A 12,784-nucleotide genomic window follows, 5' to 3' on the forward strand; every position below is an offset into this window, starting at 1 on the left:
AGATTCCACAAGGGAGACGCTGGGGGAACGATAAGAGTGGTCTGCACAGGAGGTGCAGTAGGGAGAACGGGGAGCCCCTTACGAGGAAAGGGGAAATAGAAGCCAAGAGCGGGCTGCAATAGGCCAGACGCCGCCCGGGTCAGATATTAGTGCTGAGAGCACAGGGAGGCCCAAGCAGAGTTCAAAGGGCCCCAAGCTTAACCCGGAGCCGCGGGCGCTCCGGCCCGCGGGGCGGGTCTTAGCTGGGAGTGGCCGAAAGCCCTGGAACAGGGGCGGAGCCTGAAGCGGCGGGGCGGGACGGAGCGCAGAACCGGGACAGGGGGCGTGGCGTGGGCGGGGCATAGCAGGGGCGGAGCCAGCCCGGGGGCGGGGCCTGCACGGGGTAGGGGTGAAGCTTGCAGAGAGGGTGAGGAGGTGGGGCTTATCGGGGGCGGGGCCCGGTCCGGGGGGCGGGGCTTCGGCCAGGGTGTGCGCGCGCTGGGCGTGGCCGGGGCGAGGGGCCTGGCCGAGCCAGGTGTCCCGCCAGGTGGGAATAACTTAAGAGCCCGGGGAAGCCGCCTCACGGCCCCAATTGGTGTGGCTGCTCCGGGAACTTCCGGGCCAGACCGTGCGTGTTTCCGGTCAATATGGCGGCGCCCAGTAGAGTCAGGTGCGGGCGAGTCTATCTTCGGTAGCGGCGGCGACACGAGGCTCGGGGAGGTGAGGTCCGCCCCGCTCTGGCTCCCCTCGTCAGACAGGAGGAAGGGGACATGTCGCTAAGATGACCAAAGGGAGGGCTTCTTGCTCTGAAGGCTGGGCGGTGGGGTTGCTAAGAGATGGGAACGACCGCGGTGGAGATGGAGGAGGGGGTTGCTAGGGAGAGTGGGTGGGGCCTGTTGCTAGGGAGGAGAGAGGGACTGCTGACTTTGGGGAAGGGGCCTGTTGGTATGAAAGAAGAAAAGGGGGCCGTGGTTAAAGGAGGTGTGGGCAGCGTGGTTTGGAATCATGCAGGGCCGCCGAGCTCCCCTAAAACGCCACCTTCTCAGCAGACCCCCAGGAGTCCACCCGTCAGGACGCCAGAGCTACTTCAGCGGTGACCACCCCCTACCCCAACACATTCTTCCTTTCTTCGCAAACTGCCCATGGCGAACCAGGGCTCCGGGGGCAGTCGCCTTCCCCTGGCGCTACCCTCAGCCTCCCAGGATTGCTCGTCAGGGGGCAGCGGCTCCTCCGAGGGCGGCTCGGGCCATCCCCCGCCGCCGCGAAACCTCCAAGGCCTGCTGCAGATGGCTATCACGGCGGGCTCTGAAGAGCCAGACCCCCCTCCAGAACCCATGAGTGAGGAGGTAAAGGGCGGGGGTCCGAGAAGGTGGGGTGAGGGGTTTGGGAACAGAGATATCTGGGGAGGGGCGGTAGTGCCTGTGTGAAGGCATAGGAGGCTGTATTTGTGCTCCATAGGGTTACTGTAGACTGAAAGTCAGATCCTGGGACCCTGCACTGTGCGGGAAGGCAGAATAACCTCATGGTAAAAAAAGAAAACGCAAGGGCACGCCAGAGCGAGACAGATATGGCTTCAGTATGTTACAGCTGTGTGACCTTGGGGGTATCACTGCATCTTTCTGAGCATCGATTCTCAATTGCAAGTTGATGTTGATGATAAGAAGGAGTGGCCCTTCACAGGGTAGTTCTGAGAGTCCTGTTGAAGTGGGTCTCAACATCACACCTGGTACACAGGCTTTGCTCCTGAAGGCAGCAGGATATTCTCATTAAGAGCAGACTCTAATAAGAGTTCCGTGGACAGACCACTTAGATTTGACTTAGGTGTTGTGGATGGCTGACTGTGTGACCTTGGGCAAGTCACCCTTTTCTGTGCCTCCATTTTCTCATCTGTGAAGTGGGAATAGCAGTAATATTAATACTTAACCATGGAAGGCTGTTCTGGAAGTCAAGAACACTATTTGCTATACGTGATGTTTACTTGGCGGTGACAGTTGCAGTGTATGAAACATGGTGTTAATACAGTAACATCCATGAAATCACTGAGCCTCTAGGACCATGAGGTGGTCCAACAGGCATGGAAAAGATTAACATCTTGCCCAAATTTATCCAGGACTATGACTTTAGATCCTTCATCTGAGCACTTAGCACAGAGTCGGGCCAAAAAGAAAAACACCCAGTGGCCAGTTCTCAGTGCTTATCTTATTTGACCTACGAGCAGCATTCGATGACGACCCTGTCCCCTTGAGCTCTTTCTTCATGTGGCTTCTGGAGCATGGACCAGCGTGGTTTTCTGGTTTTCATCCCACTCACTGGCTTTTCTTCCCCACCGCCTCTGTTGGTTCATCCTCATTTTCCAGTCCCTTGACCATAGAGCACACCAGCACTCTCTCTTCTCCATTCACTTCCTGTATAGATCTCACATTGGGTTGAGGTTTTACTCTGACGACTCTCAAGTTTATATCTCTAGCCAGTGGTTCTCTCCTGGAGGGATGGTTTTAACCACATTTGGCAATGGGCAGAGACATTCTTGGTTGTTGCAAACTGGCGGGTTGTGGGGGGGGGCAGTGCTGTTGGCATCTCGTGGGTGGAAGTCAGGGATGCGGCTCAGCGTCCTGCAGTGCACGGATGACCCCCACTGCTGAACGGTCCAGCTCAGGGTGTCAGTAGGGTCATGGCTGAGAAATCCAGGTCCAGGCTGGCCCTCCTTCCTAAGCTTCAGGTGTCTTTCTCAATATTTTGCCTTGTGTATGTCATGGATCCCCCAAACTTAACAAGTTCAAAAATCAGCACCAATTTGTACTCGTCTCACTCCACACCTGCTTCTCTTGCCATCTGCCCCGTCCCTTTCTAGTTGTTCAGGACAAGAATCTAGGTGTTGCTGACCCTTCTTTTTCCGTCATGCCCCACAACCAGTCTCTCCATAGATGCAGTGTCCAGAAAAGAGCATTAGTGGAAAAGGTACCTGGGAGGTATCTGTTAGTTGAAGGACACTCAGCCCTCAATGTTGGCTGTTATTATTATTTTTTCCTTTGCCTGTGCCTCTTGGCATGGGGAACTTCCCTGACCAGGGATCAAACCTGTGCCCCTTGCAGTGGAAGCACCAGCTCTTAACCAGTGGACCGCCAGGGACGCCCCGGCTGTTATTGGTAATGACTGTTACTCCTGAGTCGATGATTGATAAGGTTTGCTTCTTTCTCCCGCCCCACCTCACCTTGCAGAGGCGCCAGTGGCTGCAGGAGGCCATGTCCGCCGCCTTCAGGGGCCAGCGGGAGGAGGTGGAGCAGATGAAGAACTGCCTCCGGGTGCTGTCCCAGCCCACGCCCTCCTCGGCTGGTGAGGCTGAACTGGCCACTGACCAGCAGGAGCGTGAGGGAGCCCTGGAGCTGCTGGCGGACCTGTGTGAGAACATGGACAATGCAGCAGGTACAGCCAGCCCGCCCCGGCCTGCCCCCCGCCGCCAGGGTCCTGCCCCTTCTGCCTTCCCGTCTGCCTCCGTCTCTTGCCGCCTCTTCCTCGCCCCCCCCCCCCCCCCCCGCCGCCGGCCCCCGGTCCTGCTGCAGCCCAGCCCTTTGTCCTTTGCCTCAGGCACCATGCAACCTGCCTCCTCCCGAGCCTCCCAGCCTCCCCCCTCCAGTCTGGCTCTGACTCAGGCCCCAGTTGAGACTGCCCTGTCCCCCGCTGCTTGGTCTGCCTGCCGACAGGGGCTACAATGGCACCAGGTCCCGTCCACCACCTCCCTGATGGGACTGACCATCTCACCCTGGTCCGCCAGGATCCCCGTGCTGTTCCCCAGAGTAAGAGACATGAGGTGGTCCTAGATGGGATGGTCAGAGAAGGCCTCCCCGAGGGGTGACACGTGATCAGAGACCTGAAGGGAGGCCGTGAGTCGTGGGATCAGCTCTGGAGAAAAGCATCCCAGGCAGAGGAAACGACCCATGCAAAGGCCCTGAGGTGGGAACCTGCCTGGCCGGGGTGGAAGAGCAGTGAGGTAGGCAGAACAGAGCAGAGAGAGTGAGGGACGAGGGCTGGGCAGTGACCTGTGCTGGGCATACAGCGGCTCCCAGGCCAAGGCTGGCGCTGTGGGTTTCATCTCAAAGGCCGAGAAGCCGCTAGAAAGACGAGTCGTCACTTCCACTTGGAGTGGCGTGGCATGGCGTAGTTGTTGAGGATGTGGATTTGTCTGTTCTGGACATTTTATGTACGAGGGATAGTAGAATATGTGATCTTTTTGCTATGGGCTTTCTTCTCCAAGTGTGATATTTTCAAGGTTCTTACAGGTCATAGCTGTATCAGAAATTTACTCCTTTTTGTGGCGAATACTCTAGTGTGTAGCTAGGCTGTGTGCCGTTCATCCTATCATCAGTTGACGGACATTTGGTCATTTCCCTCTTCGGTTATTGTAAATAATACTGCTGTGGACACTGGGGTACAAGCAAGCATCTGTTCCAGTTTCTGCTCTTGAGGCTTGTGGATACGTATATGTTGGAGTAGTCACATGATAACTCTCTTTCACTTTTTGAAGAACAGCCAAGCTGACCAATTCAGAAAACAGGTGTTGGGCTGTAGATTGCAGACCTCTGGTCTGGTGTAGTCTGTTTCCCCAGGGGATGTTCAGATTGTCACAGACCGGGTGTCAGAACTGGCATTTAGTGGGCTGGACCCTGGGCCACTGACCTTGTTGAGACGTGCCGGCCTTGAACAGATCCCCAGTTGGGTGCCTAGGGAGGGCCAGCCCTTGGAGGCAGGCTCCCTCAGCTTCAGCTGGTTTTCCGTCCATTCTGGCTGCCCTAACAAAGCAGCGTGGACTGCGGGGCTTCGACACCAGAAGTCTGCTCTCTCACAGCTCTGAGGCTGGCAGTCTAAGGGTCAGTTTCTTCTGAGGCCCCTCTCCTTGGCTTGTATGTGGGGAGCTTCCCGCTGTTGCTACATGGCTATCTGTCTGTGTGTGTCTGTGTCCTCATCTCCTCTTTTCATAAGGGCACCATTCCTGTTGGATTAGGGCCCCATCCTGTGACAATATTTTACCTTGCATGCATGTATCCTGAGTTGATCAGTCGTGTCCTACTCTTTGCGACCCCATGGACTATAGCCCACCAGGCAAGAATACTGGAGTGGGTTGCCATGCCCTCCTCCAGGGGATCTTCCCGACCAGGGATTGAACCTGTGTCTCTGCATTGACAAGCGGGTTCTTTGCCACTGGCACCCCCGGGAATCCCCTGGGGGTTGGGGCTTCCATGTAAATCTGGGGGTAGGACCCAGCTCAGCCCGTCACACCTGGCCTGCCTGCTGCTCTCTCCTCCCAGACTTCTGCCAGCTGTCGGGCATGCACCTGCTGGTGGGCCGCTACCTGGAGGCGGGGCCAGCGGGGCTGCGGTGGCGGGCGGCACAGCTCATCGGCACATGCAGCCAGAACGTGGCGGCCATCCAGGAGCAGGTGCTGGGCCTCGGCGCCCTGCGCAAGCTGCTGCGCCTGCTGGACCGGGACCCCTGCGATGCGGTGCGCGTCAAGGCTCTCTTCGCCATCTCCTGTGAGTGTCCCGGCCGTGGGGGTGGGGGGTGGGCCCACTCTGCTCAGCGAGCGGACCCTGGGGACGCGGGGCGAGGCCCAGTCCGAGCGCTCTGAGGCCCCTAAAGGCTCTCGGCCACGGGGCTGTGGACGTCTGGGCTGATCACCCCGTCACGGGGGTCCTCGGGCGGGGGCTGCTGCGGGAGTGTCCTGACAATGGGCAGTCCACTTCTGCAGAGAACGTACGCAGTCCCGGACCCCCCCTTACCCCCACCCCTCCAGGAGCTTAGAAAGTACTGCCTCTTATTCATTTTTTTGGTACGTCTTAAAACCCAGCCCTGCCCTGTCCCTGCCCCCTGCCTCACTGGTAGCCACTACATTTGTGAGTCTGCTTCTTTTTTGTTACACGATGTAGTTGTTTTACTTCTTAGATTCCACACGTAAGTGATAGCACACAAATGTCTTTCTTTGTCTGTCTGACTTCCCCAAGCGTGAAATCTCCAAGCCCATCCATGCTGTTGCAAGTGACGAGATTTAATTTTTCTCTCTTATGGCTGAGGCCTTTTATCTTTTAGAAAATTGATGTAGAATTCGCATAACTATTTTTAAGTGTACAATTCAGTAGCATCTGTGGTCTTTTTTGGGGGGTTGGGCGTGATTGCGGGGTACGCTACCATCTGGAAAGTGCTGGGGACCGGCCAGCCCTGGTGCTACCAGCCGCTTTGGTGGTCTGTCTCCTGACTGCTCCTGCTGCCTGGTGCCTGGAGGCTCACAGCGGTTCACCTTCTGGCCACAGACCAAGAGGGGGTCTGATGGCGGAGGAGTGGGCGTGGTGAGGGGGAGGGGTGTCCTCCGGTAGATGCATCTCCGGGTTCCTGGCACCGGCTGGGCTTAGGCCCGGGGTGCCGCTCAACCCCCTCCAGTGCACAGCGCAGCCCCGGGACACAGGGATCGGGCCCAGCGGAGAGGCCCCGGGGTGGAGGGGAGCCGTTGCCCCTGTATACGGCCTGACGGCAGAGCCAATAGGCCGTGCCCACTGAGCAGACGCGGAAGGTCATCACGTCTACCTCCCCATCTGCCGGTCTTTTTTTTTTTTAAACTGAGTAGCGGTGTATTTAGCGGGTCGCACAGAGTCGGACACGACTGAAGCAACTTAGCAGCAGCAGCAGCCAAACTATTATCGTTTTAGCCCATCGTTATGTGGCATGTTAATAAGCTACTTTAGATCTTTTTATTTTTCCCCACGTTACGTCTTTGAAACCTGGTGTGTATCCTGCACATAAGCATCTCAACTCAGGCTGCATTTTCAGCGATCAGCATGTAGCGAATTCTAGTGAAGGGACAAAGTTGTGCTTCACGGGAAAATACCACCGCTTCACCGCTTAACTTAAATTGAAATGAATGAAGCTCAACTGAGATTAACAACTCAGGTCCTCAGGGGCACTTGTCAGGTATTCAGTGGCCACGGTTTTCTGGAGACTCCCATCTGTCCTGGCCTAGACCCTGCCCAAGGGCAGGCACCTAACTGGAAGTGCCCCCTGCACCCTGGTTCTCATCGTGCGTGGAGGCCGTGCAGGGTTCCTGGCACCCTCACAATGTAGTCGGGCTCTCTGCTCTTAGTTTCCTCATCAGTAAAATGGGAGTCACCTCCTAGGATGGTGTGGAGAGTTAAAAAGAGATAATGTGCTCCTCAGAGGATGCGGGAACAAGATGTATATTCATACAGTGGGTACTAGTCAGCCATTAGAAGGAAAGAAGTTACTGACTCGTGCTGTAACCTGGACGAGCCTGGAAGACATTATGCTGAGTGAGAGAGGCCAGGCACAGAAGGCCACAGAGTGTATGATTCCATTCAGGTGAAATGTGCGGAATGCGCAAATCCACGGAAAGCAGATCAGTGGTTGCCAACTGCCGGAGAGACCACTAACCAGTACAGGGCTTCTTTTGGGAGTGATAAAAACATTCTGTTGTTAGATAATTATGGTCAGCCAACCTTGTGAATATACTGAAAACCACTGAACTGTATAGTTTAAAAAGGTAAATTGTACAGGCTGTGGAATTGTGTCTCAGCTAAAAATATTTAAAGGTAATGCCTGCGAAGCCTGGGCCCATAAAAATCCACGGTGGTGATGGTGGTGATGATGGTGATGGTGGTGAGAATGGTGGTCCAGAAGGCGAAGATTGTGGTGTTTATGGTGGTGGTGGTGATGTAATGGTAATGATGGTGTTTGTGGTGATGGCGGTGGTGGTCTTGCAGGTGATGGTTGTGGTGTTTATGATGGTGGTGGTGGTGGTGGTGACTGGTGTTTCTAGTGCTGATGGCAGTGGTAACGATGAAGATATTGGTGGTGATGATGGTGATGGTGACTGGGACCTCAAGGCCCTGCCTGCCCCCCTCCCCAGGCCTGGTCCGGGAGCAGGAGGCCGGGCTGCTGCAGTTCCTCCGCCTGGACGGCTTCTCCGTGTTGATGCGGGCCATGCAGCAGCAGGTGCAGAAGCTCAAGGTCAAGTCGGCGTTCCTGCTGCAGAACCTGCTGGTGGGCCACCCTGAACACAAAGGTGGGGCGGCCCGGGCGGGGAGCTAGGGTGGTTCCCGGGGGAGTGCACGGGAGGATGGCTGCTCCTCTGACCCTATGGCCCTTCCCTAGGGACCCTGTGCGCAATGGGCATGGTCCAGCAGCTGGTGGCCCTCGTGCGGACAGAACACAGCCCCTTCCACGAGCACGTGCTCGGAGCCCTGTGCAGGTGTGCTGGGCGCCAGGGGACCGGCCCGGTGGGGGGTAGAGGGTTAGGGTCAGATGGGGCGCCAGGGGACTAGCCCGATGGGGGGGTAAAGGGTTTAGGGTCAGAGAGGAGCAGAAATCAGGGTGCTGGCCCTCCGGAGCCTCAGTCTCCTCACTGTAGGGGCTGACATAGCACTCTGGGGAGGAGGGAGACAGTTTTCCTCCCACTTACTCTCCCCATCCCGCATGTAAGGCACAGGCAGGTTAGAGCCGTAAGACAGCAGCATGGAGCAGCTGAGGGAGCAGGCAGCAACGCTCACGTGTGGAGTGGGCTCCAGACCAGCCACTTTTCTAAGCGCCCTGTTCCGTACAAGTCTCATCCAAGTCCCTTGGGTAGGGTGGGGGCAGGAGTCCATGTTGCAGATGGGGAAACTGAGGCCCAGTGGGGGGGCGGCTTGCCCAGGCTCAGCCGGGGGGTGGGGGGTGGAGGGCAGCTGGGCAGAGGGAGGTCCCAAGAATGGCTGTCCTGTCCCTGCAGCTTGGTGACAGACTTCCCCCAGGGCGTGCGGGAGTGCCGGGAGCCCGAGCTGGGCCTGGAGGAACTTCTGCGGCACCGGTGCCAGCTGCTGCAGCAGCACGAAGAGTACCAGGTACTGCCGAATGGGGGGGGAGGGGTGGGAGGGCCAGCCTGGTACCTGCCTTCTAGGCCTCTATGGTCTATTCGCCCATGCTTTAAAAAAAAAAAAAATTTATTTATTTCTTTATTTTTGGCTGTGCTGGGTCATTGCTGGTCAGGCTCTTCTCAAGTTGTGGTGAGCAGGGGCTACTCTCTACTTGTGGGGCGCCAGCTTCTCACTGCAGTGGTTTCTCTTGTTACAGAGCACAGGCTGTAGAGTGCCAGCTCAGTAGTTGTGGCTCACAGGATTAACTGCACTGCAGCACGTGGGATCAGCCCGGATCAGGGATCGAACCCATGTCTTCTGCACTGGCAGGCTGATTCTTAACCAGTGAGCCACCAGGGAAGCCCGATTTGCCCACGCCTTTGTTTACACCTTGTTTCCAATTCATGTGTTTCTCTAGGCATCATTCAGCACACATTTATTGCCCCCTCCCACATGCTTCATGCTCTGTTAGCATCAGGGGGACGGCAAGGAGAAACAGAAGCTCAGGGTTTCTTAAAGAGTTAATAGATTCATCTAATTACTATCCAAATTAATATCATTATTTATATCATATCATTCAAATAAGTATTTATTAGATTGATAAATAATAAGTAAATGATAAATAGAAACCAATTATTGAATTAAATAGGTAAGAAATACGTGATAAATTACAACTCATTAGGTTTTTCATTAGATAAAGGATAATAATAAATTACAAATAGTAACTCACCAGATAAATAGATAAGTAACAAATAAGTGATAATATAACTCAGATATTTAATTATACAGATAGTAATGTGATAAATAACTCATATTTAGTTAAATAGGTAAGTAACTAATAAGTGATAAGAGCAACAAATAACATTCAGTAGTTATTTATTTAAATGACTAAGTTATTTAGTTAACTGTACTTAAGTAATTTATTCAGCCCTTATGATACCACCCAGATGCTGTTGCTTCAGCAAAGCTGGACACAGAAAACATGCCACCCTCTTGGACATACCTTCTGCTGAGATCATTCTTCTATGAACACTGTCAGGCATTTCCAGAGGGGTCCTGGGTACTGGGTGTGAGGAGCAGGGGTGACTGGGAGAAGCACAGTGCCCACCCCCCAGGGGCTTGTCCTCTGACCTTGTCACATGAACCCGTGGAGATATGTGCCTGGGGTTGGGCAGGGGGATCCCCTGCCCTGGTCTGTCCTGAAGTTTCAGCCATCCTTGCTTGATGCATCCATGCATCTATTCTCTGAATCTATGGTATGAACAGCTTTATTGACGTTTAACTTACCTATACTGAAAGTGTACAATTTGAGAAGTTTTGACATATGTATACACCTGTGGAAACCTTCATTTTTCCATCAGGGGCAGGTGGGAAGAGGAGCCGTTTCTGGGTGCAGAGCTGGTGGAGGCAGGGTCTGGCCTCTACACTCAGGGCTTCCAATTTCCCACCCCAATGCAGGAGGAGCTGGAGTTCTGTGAAAAGTTGCTACAGACCTGTTTCTCCACCCCAACTGATGACAGCATGGATCGGTGAAACCCGGTGGCTTCTCTCCCCCTCTTCATGGGAACCCCAGGCCTCCTGCCTTCCCCTCACCCATGAAGCCCTCTCCCAAAGGAGAGAAGGGCCTTGTTGGTGCCGTGCCCGGGCGTGTCAGCCTGTCTCTGCTCAGCCGCCAGGATGGGTGCTGAAGAAGGCGCTGGCTCCCTGGGTCCCGCCTCTCAGGCACTCTCAATCCACCCCCCTTCTCGTGTGCACACCGCTCTTCCAGGAAAGGTGCTCCTCCTCCTCCGCCTGCTTCACTGCCACCTTTGTCACCTCGCCTGCAGAGTGCCTTGGTTGGGGACGAGGGGCACAATCAGGGGGTCTAGGGAGCCAAGCAGGGAACAGCAGTGGGCGGACCCTTGGAAAAATAAAAGTGTTGCTCTCTAAAGTCCGGAGCCATTGTCTTTCATCCTCCCAGCGTCTCTGGAGAGGGAGTGTGTGGGATACTCGTCCTTCTCTTTGCACCCCCCCCCCCGCCCCCCATCTCTGATAACTTCTCTGAAGAAATATACTTTTGACATTAACGCTTCCACGTCTAAGGTGGGAGCCATGTTCTTTCCCAGCATGCAGTGTGGCGTGGCTTCTGCTCCACCAATCAGAGCTCGCCGCCCAGAGGCTTGGAACCTCCGCTGGAGAAGGCGGGAGCAGGTACTAGAGGCAGTGAGACACCTCCCACGCCAGCGATGGAGGCCACTCTGGGTGCCTGGGGCAGGCTTGAGGTTGGGTGTGTGCTTCGTCCTGACAGGAAAGCACTAGGCCTTTTCTCCAGCCTTCTCTGAGATTGGGGAGCAAGCAGGGGACAGGGAAACTGCCTCCTCCTTTTATAAATTCCTTTCAGTTTAACCAAAGAAGCTTTCCATTACAACCAAGAGTCTTGACTGATGGTTTATTTCAGACGAGGAAGTGGCGCCCAGGGTGGTTGATCTTGTGGCCAAGTTCATAGCCAAAATTTATACCTGGGCCACATCCGAAGCTGTGTCACTCCCTGTATTCTGGTTTCCTAGCCCCATTTACGGAGAAGGCAATGGCACCCCACTCCAGTACTCTTGCCTGGAAAGTCCCATGGAGGCAGGAGCCTGGTGGGCTGCAATCCATGGGGTCGCTAAGAGTCACACACGACTGAGCGACTTGACTTTCACTTTTCACTTCCATGCATTGGAGAAGGAAATGGCAACCCACTCCAGTGTTCTTGCCTGGAGAATCCCAGGGACGGGGGAGCCTGGTGGGCTGCCGTCTCTGGGGTTGCACAGAGTCAGACACGACTGAAGTGACTTAGCAGTAGCAGCAGCCCCATTTAATACCAGACTAATTGCTCTCCTGTGGAATTTAGTTGTGTGAGAGAGGTTGATTATATTTTTCACTACCCAAATTCAGAATAAATCAAAAGGTAGCTACAGGATCCGAGAATTGGAAATCAGATGTCACTTGTATCATTTTTAGAGCAGATTTGAGAAATCAGCATTGGTCTTGCTGCCTCTTCATCCCAACATTAGACGTGGTTGTCCGACTGGTCACAGGCAGTACTGGACAAGAGCAGTCCTTTCCCTTAGGTGCAGGCAGCAGGCCAGAACACTGGGCAGGATGGCTCCAAGAGGAGAGAGAGCTGGAGGGCTGAGGGCAGATGCCCATCCCATCTGGTAAATCAGTCCTCAGCCCCTGGGAAGGGTGGAGACGAAAGGGAAGAGACTGTAAGAAGCAGAAGCTTCTCCCTGTGGAAACTTGTAAGAAGCTCCTTCCAATTCTAATACAGATCACAGCATCATCTGCCTGTGAATTCGGACAAGGTAAAGACCCAGACTTCTGTCCTAAACCTCTGCAGTTTCCCAGGTTCTTGGAGGAGACTGACTGTCAGCTTCTCAAGTTCCATTTGGTGATTGAATATAGCCAACCTCCTGCTCAGTTCCCAAGTTTATGTGTTAAAACAGCGTGGCAACTTCAATCACATTCAGGGGCGGGGGTAGGGGGGGAAGCTATGACAAAAGAACCTGATGTAGAAAATCATTGAAGGAACAGAAGGAAATGTCTCACAATTGCTTTAAGCTGTATAACAGTAGGAATCTGGGTCCATTTTATAACAAGACCTGAGAGATGAGAAGGTAAGATTAGCAAACCTAAAGAAACAAATTGAGGACCATGGCAATTAATTAGAGAGTTTAACAGGTATCTGCTCCCTCTCATGCCACCTCCAAGAGAGAAGTACACTTTCCCACACGGTGGTGGCTGAGGTGTAGGTGCTAGCCCCATGACTTTGGGTTTGACCGTGTGACTTGCTTTGGCCAATGGATGGTGGCAGATGTGAGGGAACCTGAGGCTTGAAATTGTGCTAACACAGTTGGGCTTGGTCAAGAGTTGTCAGACAACTTGCGACTGAA

The 12,784-nt window shown here is 54.4% G+C and overlaps 1 protein-coding gene across 4 annotated transcripts; it reads left to right on the forward strand.

The window, feature by feature from the left end:
- Positions 1-345: 345 nt before the first annotated feature.
- HSPBP1 (HSPA (Hsp70) binding protein 1) lies at positions 346-10,800 on the forward strand. 4 transcript variants are annotated; one of them, XM_059876654.1, is made up of 8 exons: positions 346-406; positions 1,029-1,325; positions 3,198-3,402; positions 5,283-5,507; positions 7,889-8,044; positions 8,134-8,230; positions 8,747-8,858; positions 10,329-10,800. In XM_059876654.1, the coding sequence occupies exons 2-8, from the start codon at positions 1,122-1,124 to the stop codon at positions 10,401-10,403; spliced, it is 1,074 nt and encodes a 357-aa protein (XP_059732637.1). In that variant the 5' UTR covers positions 346-406; positions 1,029-1,121; the 3' UTR covers positions 10,404-10,800.
- The last annotated feature ends 1,984 nt before the right edge of the window (positions 10,801-12,784 follow it).

Source organism: Bos taurus, chromosome 18, assembly GCF_002263795.3.
Source record: "Bos taurus isolate L1 Dominette 01449 registration number 42190680 breed Hereford chromosome 18, ARS-UCD2.0, whole genome shotgun sequence".
Classification (NCBI taxonomy): Eukaryota; Metazoa; Chordata; class Mammalia; order Artiodactyla; family Bovidae; genus Bos; species Bos taurus.